The sequence below is a fragment of the Bactrocera dorsalis genome, chromosome 5 (assembly GCF_023373825.1).
Source record: "Bactrocera dorsalis isolate Fly_Bdor chromosome 5, ASM2337382v1, whole genome shotgun sequence".
NCBI lineage: Eukaryota > Metazoa > Arthropoda > Insecta > Diptera > Tephritidae > Bactrocera > Bactrocera dorsalis.
Window position 1 is genome coordinate 66,937,219 of NC_064307.1, and position 24,385 is coordinate 66,961,603.

Sequence of the window (24,385 nt, forward strand, 5' to 3'; positions counted from 1 at the left end):
AACAAAAACAAGCACACAAATGCAAGCAAGCAACGCAGTACGCCAGGAGCAGCATGTAGTAGTGAGTAGCAACAGCAACAAACAGCGACAACATTATTTAAACAAGCTACAGCACAAGTGAGAGCAGCAGGCGCAACGCTTTTTAAAGCAACACACTTATACAACAACAATAACAACAGAAACAATACTACCAGCAAGCAGTTAGGAGTTCTACGTAAACAATCTCTAACATATCGACAGGCGAAAGATGCTTAGATGCACACAGATATAGCTAGCTAAGCAACCGGCGACTGCCAGACAAAGCGAACGATCGGCGTTCAATTAGACAAATGCATATGCGGAGACATTTAGCACCATTTGCAGCATGAAGCTGCAAGGCAGCCATCTGCTTTTCTCATATTGCAAATTGTTTACAACTGACATTGCAGGTAATAAGTGTGTTTGCGTTTGTGTGCAATAAAACTATGGTATGTTTGGTTGAGGTCTTTAACTCGCCAGAATTCGCACTGTTTCCAAAGAAATTGCAGGCTTTGTGCTTGTGTGGCACGTACATACGTATTGCTGTGCAAACGAAATGTGCTGGTTTGTTTCAAGAAATTAAAACAAAACAAAAATAAAAATAACAAAAACAAGAAAAAATAGTAGTACCCTTCGTAGTTGCATTTTTTATAGCATAAAGGTGTTTAAAAAGACTCTTAGTTTGATTTTGAATGATCACTTTGTATGGCAGCTATGTGTTGTTGTTGTTCGATCTCAACAATTTCTCTGGACATTGTAGCTATAGCGTTAATAGTAAGCTGTGCAAAATTTCGTGCTGATAGCTTGTCAAATTAAAAAGTTTTCTATACAAGGACTTGGGTTCGAACGGTCGGTTTGTATGGCAGCTATATGTTATTGTTGTGCGATCTGCACATTTTCTTCAGAGAATAAAGGGTTGCTTTGAGTTGTAAACTGTGCTAAATTTCGTGCAGATATCTCATCAAATTAAAAAGTTTTCCTTACAAGGACTTGAGTTTTATGTGTCAATTTGTATGGCAGCTATATGCTATTGTTGTCCAATCAGAATAATATAATGGGAAATTATAGCAATGTTTTCGGCATTAATCTGTATCAAATATCACGCAGATATCTCATCAAATAAAAAAGTTTTCCATACAACGACTTGAGTTCGACCGGTCAATTTGTATGAAAGCTATATGCTATTGTGGTCCGATCTAAACAATTTCTTCAGAGATTACAGCGATGTCTTGGATTGTAAACTGTACTAAATTTCGTGAAGATATCTCGTCAAATATAAAAGTTTTACATACCAGGTCACGCTGATCTTTATATAGATTTATATACTTTATAGGGTTTCCGACTTTTTCTTTCGGGTAATACAAACATTCTGGCGCATTTAGCCGCAAACCGACTAGTTAATCATTCTTATGTTTTAAATACTTTTATCTGTGTATAATTTTCAATTCTGAGGACTGATCATAACCGCTAGCAATACTTGTCTAGATCTTTTGCATTTCCTCGAGGTTATCTGATGTTATAGTAAATGCTTCAAGGATATTTTGAGCATTTTATACAATTTCTAATACCAAAATCCAGCAGTAGTTTACACTACTAATCTTTTAATGTACAGACTCTACATTGTGATGGTGACTATGGAACATTTTTCACCTACCCTAATGTTTCAGATGTGATAGAGTATGTCTGAAGGCTGTTTTGAGCTTTCTACACAATTTCTGATACCACCAAGAACCAGCAATCTACTCTTCACCAATCTACTCTCCTAATACTCTACCTAATACTCTACTAATATTTTCTTCAATGTATTGGTTCCTTTAGAATATTCCCAACCTAACCTTCGGCGAAGGAAAACGATATAATAGAAACTAATATCGTAGCGAAATTTGAGTTTTGGTTATAAAACGGTTATATATTGGTTATCATACACTCACATTGATAGGTTATATATCGGTTATTATAACCGATAACGATTTAAATTTTTTTTGTTTTTGATGATAGATACGTTGTTTTGTATATTAGGCGACGATATATGAAAATCGTATACGAAGTTTAACATTACCAAATTACTTCCACACTTTTAATCAGTTTATTGACTTCTCTCTTATATACTTGTATTATGAAGTACTTGTTTCTTGGGATCTCTGTATTCAAGTATTCAAACTCGTAATATAAACATGAGTCTAGCTGTGCTACTGATGGCTCATTACTGGTTAAATAATTGTCGGTTTAAATAGATATTCCAAGAATTCGTTGAAAAGCTGCAGCTTCCGCTTCAGTACAACAAACCTATTGGCACTGCCATCAAAGTATCTAGAATGCCTATCGCAGTATAAAGTAAATATTTAAGAGACGGTCTCTCCTGGATGAAAATCAAAACATACTTGATTAATTAATGTACATTACATACAATTATATAAGTACATATATATATACTTAGTAAGTACATTGCCAACAAGCTCCTTATTATTTCCTTGCCACCGTCTACTGATTGCACCCACTAGTCAGCGATGACCTTCAACCAACCGCGAAACGCATGCTCATTCAAACAGTTATGCGCTCAATGCTTCCGAATATTTCACATTTAATTGAGTTTAGTATTGATGATCTTAACAAAAACAACAACAACGACAACGACATTATTCATTATTCCATATTCATTAAACAACAAGCGGCGCACAAGTGCAGCAATGCAACGCCACTAAAACATGTTCTAAATAGTGAATATAAATATGTAATGCAATATTCCACAACAACAATGCATACATGCAACAACAACAATACATATATGCCATAACAACAATGCTTACATGCAACAACAACAATGAATACATGCAACAGCGCATACTTGTGTAAATAAGGGCAGCATAGACGCTGCTTTAATGAACAACAGCAGCAAAATCAACAGCAACGCGCAATTCTTCGTAATGTCAAGGCGTCACTGGAGCGGAACCCAACAAGAGCAGCTGCGTTGGCATTGTTGCAGCGGCAACGGAATTATGGCATCTAGGCGGATACGCTCCATTGCGGTAACAATCAACATATGCAGCGCACTACGCAGTAAACTGCAGTGATTTGTGTGGCGACTGTGTGCTAGTAAAAGCCGGCGATAAAAGTGGGTGCTGTAACAACAAACAGTTGTTGTTGTTATTGTTAGAAACAATGCCAAATGCGCTAAAGAAAGCCACGTACGGCCAGATGTCATGTGGAAAGGGGTTGGGGGCGCGTAGTGCTGAATAAAATACTTTAGAATTGCTGTTTATGGTGCTAAGGTTACTATTTGCTATAATAGGAGTTGCCACGTTGAGCGAATTTATAGAAAAATGTTTATTATTTAATGAAAGAGAGGTCTGAGGATGCGGAATGTCTAATAAATGGTTGTTATCAGAGGTAACATAACTCTTTACCTTAAAGAGAGTTGCCACATAGCAAAAATTATTAGTAATTTTTTTTATTATAGCATGAAGAAGAGGTGTTAAGGGGTCTGAGGGGTCGGAATGCTTAATTAAATACTTTAGCTTTGTTGTGTTTAATGCTGGCGTTGCTGTTTCCTATAAAAAAAGATGCCACGTTGGTCGAATTAAAAGAAAAATGCTTATTACTGAATGAAGCAAGGGGCTGAGGGCTCGGTGAGCTTAATAAGATATAGCAGATTTCTTGGTTTTTAGTACTAACGATACTATTTTCGTCTATCAGAGTTGCCATATTGATCAAATTCATAGAAATTTTTTTATAATTAAATAAAGAGAAGAAAAAAAGTTTGGCAATAAGTTTTTATTTACAGTTTATTTTGCAAATTAGTTTCATCATTACATTAGAGTTGCCATATATTTATAAAAAAACAAATTTATACCAAACAAATAACACAATTTGGCAACTCTTGCAGCTAGACGGGAAAATAAAAATTAGTAAAACAAAATTTTTGTTTACAAAAAATCAACTCAGAAACGTGTTTGAAGTATAAACAAGTGCGTATAGCGGCTAGGGCAGAACGAAGGAAATGTGGCTATGAGTTAGCAATTTCAATTCAGCTATTCTGGCGTCAGTAAACATCATAAAACACAAAATTTATATATGCATATAAAATTTGTTGAGAGAAAAAAGTGCACGTTAAGTGTCTCCGACTACGCTTAGCTGCCTCAAAACTCTATAATATTTCGTGCAACAGAATATTTCTTAGTAAACACGAATTTACGCCTTTAAAAAGTTATTAGGTTGGGTAACTAGCCGTCTGTTACGTCAAACGTGGACCTACTGGTAAGATGGATGACAGATGGAGGTTCTTTTTAATTCGAACTGAAGTGTTCGGCATACAGGACGTCAACGCGAGCTTTACTTCTCCCAGTCTCCTGAACTACGAAGCTCTATCTATCTGAGATAAGTTCGAAATAAGACTGGACAGAAGCAAAGGAGATGCTACAGCGTCTCTCTCATTGCTACTTCGTTGCACTATCTGCATGTATCCTCGTTACTAATGCCCACCAGACCCACATGAGATGCCAGTAAGTTGTCATTGGATCAACAACCATCCTTCGGTCCTTTCGAAACTGTGTGATTAAAAACCATTCCTGTTTTTTTAGTGGTCTTTCATATGTTGTGGCGATACTGTATATCCTTAAGGCGTTCTATCTTACTTAGATCACCACACCAAAGTACCATAAAGCATGATTGGTGTGATTTACGCTGTGAAGCACCAAAGCGTAATGTCAGATGATAGGTCCCATGTAGACCCTGGCGTCTACTTGTATGCTTAGAAGGTCTTACTGATCTTTTCACTCTCTCTTCCATAGCACCTGTTGGAAAGAGTTATTCTGCATTGTTGCTCCATACGAAATCATCTACGACTTCGAAGTTATGACCGTAAGCTAGCAGCTGTACACTCTTTTAGAAGATTGTACCTTATTCCTATATGTTTGGTATGGTCTTCAATTGTTAACTCAGCGCTCTTGAGCTTCAGTGATTTCCATGTCGGTATTCTGTGCCTCCTTGTAAGCAGTATCATAACCGTCTTACGGTATTTATGTTACCTCTAGATTAGCCTATTCGGGCCGTTGATACGCTCGGACCTTAGAGTGTTGTAGGAAATCTATGTCGTCTTCATAGGCTGACAGTTTGGCTATAATTGGACTATTAAATCACTAAATAATGCAGACTTATCATGCTTCTTCAATATTTCTTCTCCTAATTGCATTGAAATTCGATTTAGTACTTACTTTCATTCTCATTTAATAAATTTATAGCATTTTCCTGCCTGAAAACGAAAGTTAGACACTTGAGGCTCTATACATACATGTCGGTTATTGGACAGACATTACTTTAGCACAAACCATTTCCGCAGCACGGAAATCGGTAAACACACGAGGGTTCTTTGCAAATCTACATATGTAGATACGACTGCGTGCAAATTAAATTAAAATTTTTGTTGAAGAAAACTTCGCTGACACTCAACCAAATGCCAGAAAAGAGAAGTAAATGAAGGCGCAAAGTAACTGGCAGAGCGGTGGTTGCGGCAGCCACGCGCCAAATGAAGACATAAGTTACATGGCAAAGTCGAAGCACAGAGCAGTAAAAACACATAACTGTAGTTGTCGAAGAGTTAAAAGACGAACGAGCAAGACTGCGCGGCAAATGATATGCGTCCGCAGGCAACACTTAACCTCTTCCTGTCGCATCCTGGCAGCCGACAGACAGCAAGGCAGACAAACAAACAAAGCGCGCACAGAACTACAGCCGCTAAGACAGAACGTAAGTGAGGAAGGAAACGCTTGAAAAGTTGTAGACTTGAGCAACAACGCGACGTCTGCCGAAGCTTACGCAAAACAGGCACACAGGCAGGCGCGGCAGCAACGCGCCATTAATGTAATTTCCGCGCGAGACGCCAAAACACGAAGAAAACCAAATGAAAAGTCGCATTTCCTAATTGCCAATAAAACAAAAAACGAAGTGGATGAGTTATGCGCACGAAAAAGTGGCAGCCAGCTGATGTGCGCACATATTTTTCATAATTTCCGCACATTTTTTGTGTCTACTTCGAATAAGCGCCGCCGACGACCGAAGTTGCTCAACTTTCGTCGAAAAAAATGTGCAGGAAAATAAATGAGAGCGAAAATAAATTACGAAAATAAACTAACCTCACTTCCCATCACCTAAATAAGGCAGACGCTTGCAGGGTTGTTGAAAACGAAAAGTGCCTAAATGAAATTTGCTTGCGAGCGCAAACTGTTTTGCTGCCCACACCTGCTGCAGCACGCTTCATACGCTTTCCACCACTTCCTGCGTGTATTCATGCATTGAAAGTGAAATTGAAAACGTACAACGACCCCATTCTGTCTTATTCTGGCTTATTTTCCGTTTCTTCTATTTTTTCTGTTTTATTTTTCCCATTTACCGGCGCGCACTGTCATACCTTGTACTCTCATTCAGCCACACTTCGTTACACCACTACATGCGTACAATTACATTGCCATTTTCCATTATTCAACAGCTTTCAGCTTCTTTTCACTTCCGCTTTTGCCACTTTTCCATCCGCTACTCTCGCCGTTGTCCTTTTCTACTTATTTGCACAAATGCTCGTCTCTACTCTACTAGCTTTTCGCTTTTCGTAGCCAGACAGTTTTTGTTCTCAGACAAAAATGGCACAACAAAACGCAAACACTCAAACATGTGCCTCTATCAACCGTTACCAGGCAGTGGCGTCGCTCGTAGCGGCTGACTGCCGGTTGCTGTGCGCCTATTATTTCTGCGACGTAACATTTTTGTGTGTCTTTGCGTATACGTCGCGTAGTTTGTAACTGTGGCAGCAAGGCTTTATACGCAGCGCCAGGGTAGCCATTTTTAAGATAGGTAGAGTATTCTGAAAATCTTCCGTGAATTTTCTGTAACGGCCTGAAACGCGGAGTGCATATTCTTGATAGTATCGATCAGTAAAGACCTAGCGGCATCGTCTCCGCGCAAATGCCTTCGAGGGATACGTGGGTAGGACGGAGTCACTCGACAAGAGGCGCACTTTAGCTTTTTCACGGTTAGATCGAAGTTCAAGTGGAAGGTTAGAAGTGGAGTCTTGTGTCGGAGGCCCCTAATCAACTCTTGTTTCAGACTGCCAGACCACAGTTCTGTCTTTCACGCAGCAGTGGCCTCTGTTAAAGTAGAAGCAGATATACTTCAACGCTCGTTGACAGTGAGCTCAAATCTAGTCATAGAGTGCATAACCTCATCAGCTATAGCATCAAGCTAACTTTTTTGGTTGTCTGATCACAGAAATCGTCGAAAACTGCAAAGTCGATGAGCCCGCTACAATCCAAATATCCTTAGGATGGGTAGGAGTAGATATTCCCCTGTCGTCGCTGGGGCGCTGGATCTATAAATATCCGATGAGTCTGGTACAATCCAAACTTCATTATGATGATAACGAGAAGATATTCCCCTGCTGGAACTATAGGCCTCCCGCGAGCTCCGTAAGCGTTGGTCTGACAACCAGCATTTGTAAGGTTGTGAAAGCTTTCTGGCCCAGAGTGGAAAGCAAAAGATCCGCGGAGCTACTAACTCTTAAAAAGGTTCACATGGCCGCAACAGTGACCTAACTGCACGCGGTGAGACCAAAGAGATGAGTTGGAAACATTTCAAACCGATATCTCACAAATTGAGACTAGTTCGCGTCTATACAGATGGTCAGCCAGAGAGACATGACTAAAGTGAGTCCACTCGTCATGATTTTGCATTTGGATATATACGTTACAGGATCCGCGACGTTCACTTTTGGACATTACAAACATCGTGGTGAACTTAATATACCCTGTTCAGGGTTTAGAACCTCCACAGTAGGATTCTTTCGACCAGAAAACCATAACATTACTCTATATGACTTACAGACCTTCGAACCATTTGAGACCTCACATTTTGGGCAATTTGGGGGTTGTTTCTTTTACAGTCAGCCTTCATTTTTTTACTGCTCCATCTTAAGTCAACATACTGTTTACCCCTGGAGCAAGATTTAGTCCACACTCACAACCAGATCGTAAGCTAGGCAGTCAAATGCTACAGTTGCCACTAGTGCAAAGTTTGCCGACTATTACCACCACCACCACGAGCACCCTCAGCCAACGCACACCGCAAAGCGACAGGAGGGCAGCAGAGCGCTTACATACATGAGTACAACGGGCTATTGCCCTAAATAGCAGAGTCTCCAACTCGGTACCAATACGGCCGGCATGTGCTTGAAGGGTACTCGGTGGTTGGTAAATCAAGCTTGAGCAGTAATTTACACGTATAGAACCGTGGAGATATGTATGACGTTGGAAATACGTAACAAATATGTACAACGGTACATATATATACATACATATAGATACATATAACTAGTGTTGATTAAGGGGTGTGCTTTGTTTGGCGTAGTTCCGCACTATCACCACAGCCTGCATATTGGATGCGGTCGCGCGCTGTTTTGCTGCTCAGCAGCGCCCCAAACTCCACGACTCGACAGCCTAATGCGCTCGCTCGATGTCCTCTTTGCGCATTTGTTTGCTTTAGGTCGTTACAGTAAATCATTTTAAATGGATTTCTTAGTCGGCATGGCGCAAACGACACATTCGCAAACCGGCCTAGTTGGGCTCAATGAATGGCTTTGCCTGCTAGTAGTTGCGTTTTTACTATTTAGAGTCGCTCGTAATGCCAGCCATGCTGTCAATACTCAACAGCTTGTTTCATTTCATTTTGTGCTAACTGCTAACGGTTCTTGTAGCAGTATCCTAGTTGTGTTCGGCTAATGCTGCATGAATTATTTTGCATGTTCTACAGCCGCTTGTTAATGTTGTGTACGCCATTGTTGTTGGCCATTCAACTCCGGTACGCACACAGCGTGCGCCTGTGTTTAGTGCTCCACAGCGGCCTTTTTGCTCATTTGCATACGCGCCATCTACTCACACACACATACACACAAATGTATGTGCTGTCGCTCTGTGCCGGTCCATTCATTCATTTTTTCAGCATACTCTTCATCATTTGCTCATGCCACCATCGTTGGTTCGAGTGAATTCCTGCGGGCTTTAACGCCTGTGCATTTTTCCTATCTTTTGTTTATTGTTATGCCTTTTTTTGCTTTAAAAACTTAAAGCTCACATGCCTTTACTGTTGTGTTTTTAACTGTTTATTTATTTTTTTGGAATTCTTGTAATCTGAAAATGCGTTCGGCATCATTTCCTGCAGTTTTGCGCCCAGTCCACCGTGTTTTCCGTTTCCTTTGTGGGTTTTTTCCTCTAAAAACAGCTTTCTTGCTACCATTACTCTCATATACTGCCATATTTACACTCTTTATCATAGTATGGGGTTGTTTTTGTTACTTTACATATTTTTTTAAACATACACACATACTCGGTTACTATCCACATGTGAAGTTAACCGTTGAAGTTGTACTACTTTTGCAACAAACCAAAATCGATTTTTATACACAATACACAATATTTTTAGTCTCGTATGTTTTTGTGTATGTAAATGTTATTTTTTTTATCTGAGTTTTCATTAAAAAGGAAAAACCGTTAATTTTTGTTGCACAGAAACTATATTACCCTTCACAATATAAACAAATACAGAAGATTCCTTAGAGAAACTTCATATTGAGCGTTCAATTTGTATGGCAGCTATATGCTATAGTGGTCCGATCTGCAAAATTTTTGGAGAGATTGTAGCTGTGTCTTAATCAACAATTCAAGTCAAGTTTCATGAAAAAATCTTGCCAAATAAAAGAGGTTTTCATACAAGGACATGATTTTTCTCGTTCACTTTGTATGGCAGCTGTACGCTATAGTGATCCGATCTAAACCATTTCTTCGGATATTGTAGCACTACCTTAAATAATAATCCGTGCCGAGTTTCACGAAAATATCTCATCAAGTAAAAAAGTTTTCCATACAAGGACTTTAGCTTGATCGAACAGTTTGTATGACAGCTATATGCTATAGTGACCCGATCTGAAATTGTTTCTTCGAGAATTATACTGTAGCTACGGACAATTATTCATGCTAAATTTCGCGAAGATATCTCATCAACTAAACAAGTTTTCCCTAGAAGGATATGCTGTTGAACGTTCAGTTTGTATGGCAGCTACATGCTATAGTAGTCCAATCTGAGCAATTTCTTTACAGATTGCACCTTTGTCTTACCTAAGCATTTGAGCCAAATTTCGTTCCGATAGCTTGTCAAATAAAAAAGCTTCCCATACAAGGACTTGAGTTTGATAGATCAATTTGTATGGCAGCTATATGCTATAGTGATCCGAAGTACACAATTTTTTCGAGAATTGTACTGTAGCTTTGGGCAATAGTTCATACCAAATTTCGTGAAGATATCTCATCTAATAAAGAAGTTTTCTACACAAGGACTTGATTTCGATTAGCTGGACACGGCTAAATCTCGGCTCGTCAAACTGGCATTTATATATATTTATATTTTATACGCTAGTGCAAACTTCATAGCAAACTTAATATACCCTGTTGAGGGTATAAAATGAAGCACTTTGTTTATTTTCCGCTGGTCTAGCGCCCCAAAGCAAGCAATCACTTCAGCAAACACACACACACAAAGAAATGTATGCATGCACTGCTGCCTATGTCGCTTGCTTCAAAGTTGGTTCGCCCTGGAGTTTTGAACTTTTCATGAACAGCACTTCAACTCGTCCACAACACCCTCAACCATGCACACATACACCCACAGCTACATACACAGCAGCATAACTGTAAGTGTGTACTGTTGCCATTTGGTAAAGGTCATTTATTATACTGGCTTGACACCTTCTTTGTGTGCGCTGGCTGGTGGCTGCCGTACCTTGTGTGCGCGCTGACTGATTATGCTTTGTTGTTGTGCGCAACCCTGAAATCCTGAATTGCCAGACAATTGCGCCAAACCATCCCTCGTTTGGCGAACATTAAAAGCGCTTTAGTTTGTTTGCTTTGTTGTTGCTTTTTATACGCTTTCTTGTCTATCCAAATCTCTATACTTCACTTTAATGTGTTTTTGTTGTGCCTTTCCTTGGCTAATGGCTTACTTTTATTTTAAGTTTCCACCTCGTGCCACACTTCGTGCTTTAAATTTCTCCACACAGTTTCTCAGTTTCTTGTTTGGCTGTGTGTGTGTTTTGTAGCCCGACATCACGCGCAGCTCGCCAGTCTTCATCCAAAGTCAATAATATTGATTTTTTCTCTGCCTTCTGCCAGTCTTTCGCTAGCTACGTGGCGGCTTCAATTGGCTTTCGTTTACTTTAAACTGCATTTTTATAGCATTCAACAAATTTGTTTATGTAAACAATTGGATTTTATTGAGTTTATTGCCTTTGTGTTTGGAAATTTGTGTCGTATTTGTTTTCATTGTTGCCAAGTTGTTGACGGTATCCGCTTTCTGCTGGTTGTGGCAGTTTGAAGTGACTTCCTGATGGCGTACACACTCCGTTTATGCGAGTTAATTTTGTATAATTCAGAGTTTTATGGAAAATTAATTGGGATAAAATGGTTTGAGGGAGATATACATATATACATATGCATGCGTTTTGATCATCAGTGGACAGATTTTTGTAGATATTTTTGAATATATTTCGGAGAGATAGGCATTGTTAACTATACTTTTCACAGAGAAAAGCTGGGTAATAGTTTATAGTGGCGACCATCGGACCTAGAAATTTAAACCAGTGGAGTTATAACTTCTAAGTGTTGAACCTAGTAGGAAGTTGTCGAAAAGCTGTTTTTCCAGACAAATCTCATTTTATCTGGTAAATCCTGAACACGGTCAAACTTCCTGCTATATCAATTGAAGTGGATCTTCAAGTGGAATTACGAGTATATCTTGTAAGTCGATGTATATCATACCAGGCTGGAACCTACTGGAAAGTCGTCGAAAAGCCGTTTTTTCCTCATAGATCCAATTTTTTTCGGAACAAGCCAAAATTCCTTGCTATATCCAGTCATTTTCAGCATCGACTTATGACTTCTTATCATTATTTCTCTCAGCCTAATTTTATAACAAAGATTTTGGTTTAATTCCATGGGCTTCCTTAGAAGGATGCGATTGATTAAGATGCTCTTCATTTAAAAGAAGATTGTTCAGAATTTTTCGAAACTTTTTTTTTTTTTTATAAGATTTTACTATTTTTCTTGCGGTTAGAGGAGTTTTGATATAAAGACTTTCGGCAGTTATAAGTTTAGAGGGATTTTTATACCCTGAGTGGGGTATATTAAGTTTGTAACATACAGCAGGAAACGTCGAAGATCCAAAATAAAAATATATATAAATGATTATCATGGCAAGCTGAATCGATTTTGTCGGAATGCCCGATATATGTACTACTATAACATATAGCTACTATACAAACTGAGTGATATGATTGAAGTGCTTGTATGGAAAACTTTTTTATTTGACGAGATATCTTGATGAAATTCAACACGAATAATTTTTCAAAGCGATGCTACAATCTCTGTAAAACTTGTTCAAATCAGACAACTATAGCATATAGCTACCATACAAACTGACTGATCAAAGCCAAGTTTTTATAAGGAAAACTTTTTTATGGAAAGCGATATTTAGCACAAAATTTAACACAAATTAATATCCAAAAAAACTGCATAATCTCTGTGGAAATTGTTCAGATCAGACAACTATAACATATAGCTGCCATACAAATTGCACGGTCGGAAGCAAGTCACTGTATGGAAAACTTTTTCATTTATAGCTAAATCATCACGAAATTCGGCGTGAATTATTGTCTAAAGCAACATTACAATTTCTGTAAAAATTGTTCAGGTCAGGCAACTATAGCATATAGCTGTCATACAAACTGACTGAAAAAAATCAGAATAAATACCTTGTTAAACACTTTTATTTATAAAAATCTGCAGCTGTGAAGGGTATTATACACACACACACTCAAAAAAAAAGTTGAATTTATACTTTTTATATTTTCTTTTCGTATATTTCTTCCAGTTTAACATTCTAACATGAAAATATATTAATGCATGCTTTACTACCCCTAAAAGTATGCTTTATGCACACACAAACTAACCAATTTAGCGTCAAAAACTATAATTCCACATACTAAAACTACAAATGTACGCTAAATTTTTCGACTTCATGAAATTTTCAGCACTTCCACTACACCACTCACTTAACTGCTGATTTAGCTCCAACGCTTTCGTCTCACATTCGCATTTCCAGTTGCACTAACTCACTTAAATTGTCGCGTTAGCATAAATTGTTATAATTATGGTCCAAGCAATTTAGATAAGGTCGATATGGTTATGCCAAGTGCCCACAAGCGCGTAGCACATGCTTACATGCTCCGTAGCACACATTACATATTTACATGTATGTGTTTGGGTGTTTGTGAATGTGTGTGCGCATAAGAACACTTTTGACATTTCGCCGTCATAACAATTACACAAAATTGTTGGCAATAAAAGTGTGCGACGGCACAAAAACGAATAACCACATATATGTGTCTAAGTGTATATACGTAGTTGTGTGCTGCAAGTAACCGCATTGTGTAGCAGCAACATGCATGCATGTGTCGCCAATGCCAGACCCTCGCTCGTTTAATGTATGTAGACTGTCACAGCAGCGAAACGAACGCCAGTTAGCGCCATAAAAAGTTATTGTTGTTGTTTTGCTTACAACAAAATTCGTACACAAGTATATGAAAACTGGGAAAGGAGTTTGGTTCAATTGTTTGTATGGGAAACATTTTCATTTGACGAGATAGCTCCACCAAATTTGACACAGAGCTTTCCCAAAAGCAACGCTATAATATCCGATAACTATTTTAAGATCGTATGACTATAGCTTATAGCTGTCATACAAACTGAATGATTAAAATCAGATCTTCGTAAGGAAAACTTTTTTATTTCAAAAGATATCTTCACAAAAATTTGCTCAAATTTCTAACTAAGACACAAGTATGATCTGTGAAGAAAATGTAAAGATCGGATAACTATAGCATATAGCTGCCATACAAACTCAACGCTGAAAATCAAGCTCTTATATGAAAAAGTTTTTTATTTGACAAGATATCTCCACCAAATTCAACATATAGTATTCTGACAAAAAAGGCTTTAATAACCGGAAACTATTTTTAGATCGTATGACTATAACTTATAGCTGTCATACAAATTGAACACTCAAAATTAACTACTTGTATGGAAAACTTTTTTATTTAAGGAGATATCCGCAGCAAAATTGGTGTGCATTATTTTCCAAGGCAGTAGTATAATCTCTGAAGAAATTGTAAAGATCGGCCAACGATAGCATATAGCTGTCATACAAACTGAAGGCTTAAACTTAAGTCCCTGTATGGAAAACTTTTTTATTTAAGGATATATCCGCGACAAAATTGGTGTGCATTATTTTCCAAGGCAGTAGTATAATCTCTCAAGAAATTGTAAAGATCGGCCAACTATAGCATATAGCTGCCATACAAACTGAACGCTCTTAAACAAGTACTTCAATGAAAATTTGTGTTGTTTTACGAAATTAACATTTTTTCTAGTTTTTGTTGTACTTGACTTGTTTATTATGCAATTTTATTGTTGTTGTTGCTCTAAAGAACATACTAAATATAAAAATTTCACTCCTATAAAATTATTTTCCTGTGCGTCACTCGCTGTGTGGCAACCCCTCGGAATGTGAGAAATTCCTGCAATTAGTAAGAATAATATTTAAATTTCGTAAATTAGTTGTATATTTTGAAAGCTTTTGGAACGTCGCGCTTCATTTAGCACATCTTTAGTATAACTTCAGCAATCAAAGAACACAAAAGCGCCCATTTTGCCCACCGCCACTACGCCGTCTTCTCATTGTGCCACCCAAAACAGCAGGTGCTTCACGCTGAGCGCCAACAAAGCAGTTTGCTGAGGCAATTAAGTGCTCTAATAGGCAGCGATTTCTTGCTTCAAATAATTAATTGCTTTTCAACACAAACAAAGCGCACTGCATCGTGGAGCCTGTGGCGCATACGCTAGGCAGCCTTGCCACTTCACACGTCATTCACCTACACACGCAAAGGCATATGTTATAACACAGTCTACGCGTGTGTGTGTCTGAGTGCGCGAACTCACCAACTACATTAAAGCATATGTCGAAATTTATTTATTGAAATAAAAAACAAAAACAAGAACATATTGCATTGCATGCGGCAGCAACTATAGGTGGTGGCTGGCAATAAAATACAGCAACGAGTAAAAATAGCGCTAAAGTGAAAAGCTGCTTTGCAGCACAAAACTCCAGTGCCAGTCAGAGATGCTGTTTTGTGCGCGCGCTCCGCTTAAAATTTGTTGCTGTGTTTATTTTTTGTGCCCAACTGCGGCGCATTTCTGGCAGATGATTCATTAAAGACTGCACTTCCACATTTTATTTGCTTTGCGGTGTTTATTTTACGCGATATGCCTGTTGCACACATGAACACAAATATACATACTAACATACCAACTCGCGGTAGGGTAGCGCGCTGACGGGCCAACATCGCAGTTCGCGGTAGAGCAGCGCGCGGCCGGACGCCCAATTCTTACAGCCCAATCACCGCATAATTCGATGTAATTGCGCGCATTCAAACGGACAGTCGAAAGCCGGCGCTAAAGTGGTATGTGTAAGCACATAAACATGAGTGTGTGCATATGCAGCATGCAACTACAAGCGCGCGCTACGCATACATTCACTTTATGCAGGCGTAAGGTGTGCATACTTTAGCCGGCGTGGTGGCATGCCACAGTGCGCTTATTGATTTTGGGATTCTTTACACTTCATTTACGAATACTTGAACCGAAGCGCTTACCGCAGCAATGAAATAATGCAACAGGGGTAAGCGCGCGCATGAAGGTGATGGTGTTAAAGGTAGCGGCGTTGAACTCGCGAACTCGCGTCTTAAATGGCTGCACTTGAAGCGCGGCGCAAAGAACGCGCGCGCACATACAACGCTTCAATAAAATAAGTATGTTTATATGTATATAAATACGCGCTGTGTTGCAGTGCATGCTAAGGGCTACGGTAAATAAGCTGGCCAGCCAAAAGTGCAGCGCGCAATGAGTAAACGCTGGCAGTGAGCGCTTAACAAGCCTGAATTTAAGCATGTGTCGCACGAAATTGGATTTGCTTAAGTACATATGTATTTATATATGTGTCTGCATTTTCCAACATTTATGTACACTTTGCAGCCACTGTCCACTCTATTGCATTGCGCATCGTGTTTCACATGAAGCGCTTGTAGCGCATTCTCAGGAAGCGCTCCGCCGCATCGCGTGTACAGTGGCATTTCGTGGAAGCGCCTACAAACACAAAGCGCGCACATACATAAATATGTATAATTATCAAGATTACGCAAATAGCGCTTGCAGCGCGTCATTAGTTGCTTAAATACTAATGGAATCATACCGAATTTCTTCGCTGCTCACCATTGTGTGAGTAAAAAAAAATACAATGCAAACCTTAGCGCTCTTCGTGACCTGACTTCCTTTTCCATTACAATGCTTAGTCTGCAACCTAATTTCTTTGGAATTTTTAGTAATCATACAAATATTTACACTTCAATTAGCAGCGTTGCATTTTTAGTTTCGTTTCAATATTATCATTTCATTATTCTTATTTTCTTTTATTTTGCCTACAAATATTTACTAATCCTCAACTATTTTTTTATATTTTTTCTAGAAATGGGTCTGCGCTACTGTGAAACACCCTCGGTCGGCACTTGTTGCACGTTCAATATGGAAACGCGTCTGGCGCTGCAATCGCGCATGCAGCTGGAGAAGCAGTCCAAGGAGCAGATAACGAAATTGTCGAATGCTTTGGCGGCGAAAGCGCAGAAATATAATTGTAAGTAGACAAATTTTTTATTTATTTAAGGAGTACGAAGGCTTTGCTAAGAAAAATGTTAGAAACGCGACACAAATTCAATTAAATAAGCAGAAACGCTTCTTCTTAAGACTTGAGAGCCAGATTTAAGAAAAATTCTGAAAATATATTAGCCACAACTTTTACTTGTTTGCCCAATTCATGATTTACCATTCATAAATTATACTCTTTTCATACAGTGCCCGAGTAATCGCCGTTAGCGTATGTTGAATCGAACAAACAATTGGTATAAATTGCAATAGACCGGCCTAATTGCTTAGAGACAAAGTAGTATAATATTGGCAACTCAAGCCATTACCCTTACAGAACTTATTTCAGCCCCACTTGGAGATGGAGATTGCTGAATCGAACAAGCAATTGGTATAAATGCAATAGACTGGCATAATTACTTAGAAACAATATATTATAGTATTCTCAGCTCAAGCTCATTACCCTTACACAACTTATTTCAGTCTCACTCGATGGCCAAGAGTGCTGAATCGAACAAGCAACTGGTATAAATGAAGTAAATTGGCATAATTGCTTTGAGACAGAATATTATATCATTGGCAACTCAAACTCATTACAATTAGACAACTTATTTTAACTTTACTTCATGAACAAGTGTGCTGAATCGAACAAACAATTGGTGTAAATGCAATAGACTGGCAAAATTTCTTAGAGACAGGGTATTTTATTATTGGCAACTCAAGCTCATTACCCTTACACAACTTATTTCAGCCTTTCTCAATAACCAAGGGTGCTGAATTTATCAAAAAAACTGGTATAAATGCAATAGACTACCATAATCCCTTAGAGATAGCATAGTAAATGGTTATAAAAGGTCGGAGAGCTATGACGTTTCCTCTGAGAAGCGAATCGAATTTTATCTGGGGTAGTGTTTACCGCTTGATGAACCGAAACCAATTATATGTTGCCAAAAAGTGACTTTAGCCTTACTAGCGACCTTGTAATCGCACTGAATCGATCAAGAAACTGGTTTAAATAAAATAAATTCGCGTAAATTACCTGGAGATAGCAAAGAAAGCGTCACTGACAGTATAAAAAGCTATGAGACTTCCTTAAATAGGCATAAATCGAACAAGCAATTGGTATAAATGCAGTAAACTGGCATAATCGCCTAAGTAAAGCATAGCGGTCGGTTCTAAAAATTCAAAGAAATGTCATATTTCCTCATAAAGGCGTGCCACAGTTAATTCGTGGTTAAATGGGTGTCAAAAATTATATAATTTCTACTAATTCAGCGTCGTGTACGCCGCTTGGTAAACCGAAACCAATTCTATGTTGCCGAAATAACGGCAGTGCATCATTTTTCAATTACACGAAATTTAAATTTAGAGCATAATAGAGCAAAAGGTCGAGTGCACAAGCCGAAGTCGCTACTTGAAAAATTAAAACATTACTCGGCATACGCCTGCTTAATGTGCTCTGACACGATTAACTTGACACCCACTTGAACCCAAAAACGAAAATAAGATGGATGAGCGGCAAGGCAGCTAGCGACTGTACAGCACAGGGTTGCGCTTCATCTAACGGCTACACAAATCTGTGGCATGTCACATGACACGCTGTCAATATACAGTGGCTCTGTGGCTGCTGCTTAGGCGCGACCCTCCACTGCTGCCACCACAAGTGGCTAACCAATGAACCGTTCACTCATTGCGCATGCGGCGCACTGCAACAAATTGTGGCGTGCACATACTTAACAAAATTGTTACTGTTTATTTAGTGTATGTTATTGTTGTTGCAGTCGTTGCATTACACCGCTTGTTTGTGTCAACAAGTTGAGCACTGCCGGATGCGGAGTTTTCCAATTATGTTCGATTAATGCTGTGCGCGCGCGCTGAAACAAGACAAATCGAATTTGCTGTGCCCAAATAAGTAATAAACAAATTTAAATCGCCTAATAAGCGCGCAGTAACGCTGGCGGATGTCTCGAGCGCATGCGCCAACTGATATGGTAGAGGGTGCCGCGCGGCTTACTTAACGCCCATCATCCACCATGACGGATGCTAGTTTTTGATTTAGTTTTTGATTACTGCAAACATTTCTTTAATTAACACAATTTCCGTTTCGTGATTTGTTGAGTTTTTATACCCTGAACAGTATAAAAAATATATATATAAATGATCAGCGCGACGAGCTGAGTCGATTTAGCAATATCTCTGTATATAAGCGACCTAGTCCCTCATTTTTTGAGATATCGCTCTGAAATTTTGCGCACTTCATTTTCTCGCCAAGCAGCTACTTACTTGTTGAAATTGTCGATATCGAACCACTATAGCATATAGCTACCATACAAACTGATCAATCAAGATCAAGTTCTCGTATGGAAAATTTTTGTATTTGACGAGATATCTTCACGAAATTTGGCAAAGATTATTGTTCAAAGTAACAGTATAATCTCTCAAGAAATTGTTCAGATCTGACTACTATAGCATATAGCTGCCATACAAACTGGCCGACCAAACTCAAATCCTTCTATAAGAAAGATTTTTATTTGACAAGCTATCGTCACGAAATTCGCCACAAACCATTTTCTAAGGTAATCCTACAAACTCCAGAAAAATTGTTCAGATCGGACTACAATAGCATATAGCTGCCATACAAACTTGCCCATCACAAATAAGTTTTTGAAGAAAAACTTAAAGCTCTGAATGGTATTCTAGTGTAGCCGAAATTGACATTTTTTGTTTTGTTTTTGTTTTTGTAAGTAATTTTAATAATTTCAAATTAATCTCATTAACTTCTCTTTTTTCCAGCCATCTTCCGCAAACTCTTGGGCGAATCGAAAGAGGAGTTCCACAAGATGTTCACACGCACCTATGGCGTTATCTATCAGCAAAATTCCTATGTCTTCTCCGATTTATTCAACGAATTGGAAAACTATTACACGCGTGGACGCGTCGATCTGCTGGAAGTGATGGACAAATTCTTCAACACGCTCTACCAGAAAATGTTTCAAGTGCTGAACGGACAAACGTTTGAAGAAAAGTGAGTACGAGAGACGGTTTTTGGATGATTTTATTTATTTTAATTTTTTAATTTTTTTTTAATTTTCTTTTGATTTTTTTTTTATTTTTTTAATTTTTTTATTTTTTTAATATTCTTTTTTTAAATTTAAAAATTTTTTGGATGATTTTATTTATTTTAATTTTTTAATTTTATTTTAATTTTCTTTTGATTTTTTTTTATTTTTTTTAATAGTTTTTTTTTATTTTTTTTTTAATTTTTTTTCTTTTTTTGGAATTTTTCTTTTAATTTTTTTTAATTAAAATTTTTTACAATTTTTTTTTTTAATTTTTTTTTAATTAAAATTTTTTTAATTTTTATTTTTATTTTAAATTTTTTTAAATATTTTTTAATTTTTTTTTTAATTTTTTTTGTTTACTTCCAACATTTTTATACATATTGGAGGGTCTGGAAGTCTTCATGCTTTTTCAATATTGATTATCGATTCTAAATAAGCTTTGAGATTAAACTTCCGCGGACAGCTTTCAGAGCTTTCAGTTAAATTAAGTTTTTAGGTTATGACTGCTGCTTATTTTAAACGAAATATGATTTTAAACCAATTTTTTAATTAGTTCACATTTATATGAGTTTAAAACCAAGCAAGCCACTGACCTTCCCAAAGAAATTAAAATTCAATGTGGTTAAAGAAATTAGAGAATAAAACAAAGTGTGTTCAACAGCCAAGAAATAACAAGACTTTCAGCTAAGGGACATAGCAAACACGTGACCACAAAGAAACTGATACGAATTCTGCATATTTTACTGTCCACAGCACGTTTTAGACAAAAGCGTTGCCACGCACCAAAAAATCGCAGCATTGGCTTAAATTTCTGAAACTCACACACACACACACATACATACCCACTTATATTAAAGTCTGCGTTCATTCACTGCTGCTTGCTGACTTTGAGCAACGAAGGTGTGTAGGGAAACAGTGATGACCAAGCTTGTCACCGAAAGTCAAGTACCATGACAAACAGCTTAAATTACCGCTTTGATTAGCAAACGGAGCATTTATGAGTTATGTGGCTTTGTAAACTAATGCACATACACATGTATATGTATATACATATACATATGTACATAGTCATATTCAGCAGCCACCATGAGCTTGTATTTCTTCAAGCAAAATACCAAAAAAAAAGCAGTGAAAGAGTAAACGAGCATGGAAGGGTCAAGTTCTTGCGGAAACAGCGCTTGTTAACACATACTTACATTTCCATGTAAAAGCAACGGTCAGCGTGTGGTAGACAGCAAGGGCGGTCGAACCGCAACAGCTCGTGTTACCCACGCGTGCATTTCGGTTTACCAAAGCGTTTAAAATATTGCAAACAAAGCAAATAAGTACTTTTTTTCGCAGGCTATGAAGGAAATAACGGGAAATAGTGTGTGAAAATAATAAAGCAAAAACAAAAACAAAAACAAAAGCAAGAAAACAAGCGTTAGCTTATATAACATCCTTTACAAGGAAAAATTTTGATTTTGAACGTACAGTTTGTATGGCAGCTATGTGATATAGTCAGCCGATTTAAACGATTTCTTCACATATTATAGAGATGCTTTCATTAATAAGTTATGCAAAATTTCGTGAAGATATATTGTCAAACAAAATAGTTTTCCATATAAGAACTTGATTTTTAATGGTCAGTTTGTATGGCAGCTATAGGCTATAGGGGTCCGATCTGAACAATTTCTTCAGATATTATAACACTGTATTTGCAAATAATCGGTGCCAAATTTCGTGAAGATATATACTCATATAAAAAAGTTTTCCATACAAAAACTAAATTTTTATTGGTCAGTTTATATGGCAGCTATATGATATAGTTGGCGGATCAGAGAAATTTCTTCAGATAATAAAGCGCTGCTTTTAGTAATAAATCATGCGAAATTTCGTGAAGATATCTCGTTAAATAAGAGAGTCTTCCATACAAGAACTAAATTTTTAATGGTCAGTTTGTATGGCAGCTATATGTTATAGTTGACCAATCTAAAATATATTTTCAAGTATTATAGCTTTGCTATTACTTATAAGCCGCACCAAATTTCGTGACGATATCTCGTCAAATAAAACAAGTTTCTACACAAGAACTTGATTTTTATTGGTCAGTTTATATGACAGCTATATGCTATAGTGATCCGATATCAACAATTCCGACATATGAACATTTCCTTATGGAAAAAAGAACGTGTACATAATTTCAGATTGATATCTCAAAAACTGTGGAAGTAATTGACAGATATTGACTTCGTCTGTCTACAGACCCTGTTCAGGTTATAATAAATGTGCCACATTTGTATATAAAAATGTTTGCATTTATGAATGAATTCATATACATAGATATGTATCCGTTCAACTCCTTGAATTTCACCACTCTATCAGCCATCCAAAAGTCCACTAGCAGTGAAAGATGTAGAAAAGCAGCGGCAAAATAGCCAAAAGTCATTTACAACGAATTTGTTAAAAGGCGCGTTGACACGTCGGCTCATAGAAACACAACCAGATGCATGCAATAACACACAATTGTTTACACTATCATATAGGCAAGCTCTTTTAGTTGCAAATATACACATAGATACATACAAACACAAAGTGTAGCCAAGCACACCTCATTCATAAGCAAATAAAAGCGAAAAATGGCCGGAAGCGCGGTGACTGGGCCAACAAGCCGCGTTCAAATGATCTTAAGCACACAGCGTAGGCAAGCGCACACACACAACTACATATGCAGTGAACACTGCTATAAAAACCGCCTGTATTGTCCCAACACAGCTCTCCTCCTCCCACTCTCTCTCTCTGTGTCGGTCTCTAAATACTCGCAACAAAGTTTTATAGCTTTGGGGGCGGCGTTGTAAATATGCGAACTGCAACAGTAATAAAATCAACAAAAACAACAACAATCAAGTACAGTGCAGCCCTACAAGTGCCGCAAACATTTTGCACGCACACACACACACCCACAAACAGGCATACATAGTTAGCATCTTGCACTTTTTCACACCTTAATATACATACTGACAAGCAAAAATACATACTCTTAAGCATACATACAGCGTGTCTAACTTACACTAGCCTCAGCAACTCTCTGCATCTTTATTTACTTTTTGTTTTCACTTAAAGCTCCAACAATCAACGCTTTATTGCGCTCGCTTTTGATTTAAAATTCATCTTTTGTTTACTTTACATTAATTTTATTGTTGTTTTTGCTTTTCGGAAGGGTTAAGTGCAAGCGTGAAGCACGTATCTTTGCTTTTTTTTATTGCTGCTTTCGCTCTTCCTTTGTTATCCTTGAACTAAAGGGCATCCTGCTGGGATCTAAAGTGTTTGACGACGCGGTGAATAAGCATAGATTTAAAATTTAAAGAAATGTTGAAAAAATCTTCGAGTAAAAGACTCTGGATGACCAAGAAAGCACTATAGGTTCGGTTTTAGCAAGCTCAATTTCGCTCATAACCTAAAATATGGAAAATGTGATATTCAAAACATAATATTATAAGTGAAAACAGCTTGGGAAAAACTCTGGAAGCCTAAGCAACAACTATAGGTCCGGTTTCAGCAAGCTCAAATACCTTCATAACCTAAAATATGGAAAACGTGATACCCAAATTGTAATTTTTTGAATAAAAATATCTCGTGAAAGAATCTGGATGCCTAAGAAACGACTATAAACACGACTTTAGGCAACTCGATTACTCACATAACCTAAAATATTTAAAAATTGTTATTCAGAAAGTTAATTTTCAGGTGAAATCATCTTGTAAAAGACGTTTCGCTTAAAATATGGAAAAAGTGGTGTCCAGCAAATAGTATTGATTAAGCTTCATAGCAGCAGTGTTTCTTATAGCTAGAAGACTCTTTGAATAACCATCAAATTTATATTTTAACATTTCTGAACAGAACTCATATCATAAAGAACTCTCGATGCCTAAGAAAGCCTATAAGGTCAGGTTTCGCAAGCTCCAATTATGATATTTAGAAAGTGTTCTAGACGAAGGCTCATAAAAAAAGAGTTCCTTGTGGCTAGAACACTCTTTGAAATCATCTTATAAAAGACGCTGGACGCCGAAAAAACAATCATAAGTCCAGTCTTAGCAAATTTGAATACTCTCCACTTCCCACGACACTCGAGTATACGAAACCGAAAAGAACACGGATATCTCATAAGAACTCTCGACTATAAGTTCAGATTTAGCGAGCTCCAACTATGTATGAGCTTTAGATTTAAAAATTTTGGGGGTGAAATTAGTCTATAAAAGACTCAGGACTCTGGATCCAACAAACAACTATAGGTCCGGTTTTAGCAAACTCGCATACACACATCACTTTCATTCCCACAAAAGTCGGGTCTAGGTAAACGGAACGGACACGGATTTTGATCCGTCCAAGAACTGACAAATGAGCAGAATTCTGTCGCTACAACAACACAAAAGTGGTATTGCGAAAATAATCTGGACGAAGGCGCTGAATTGCGACACTTAAAAATAT

The 24,385-nt window shown here is 37.7% G+C and overlaps 1 protein-coding gene across 1 annotated transcript in view; it reads left to right on the forward strand.

The window, feature by feature from the left end:
- LOC105225921 (glypican-6) overlaps window positions 1-24,385 on the forward strand; it is a 137,001-nt gene that overhangs the window by 99,064 nt on the left and 13,552 nt on the right. The window contains exons 2-3 of the mRNA XM_049456882.1: window positions 16,684-16,848; window positions 19,650-19,881. Coding sequence (XP_049312839.1) covers window positions 16,684-16,848; window positions 19,650-19,881 — 397 coding nt within the window. The remainder of the gene's footprint in view (window positions 1-16,683; window positions 16,849-19,649; window positions 19,882-24,385) is intronic.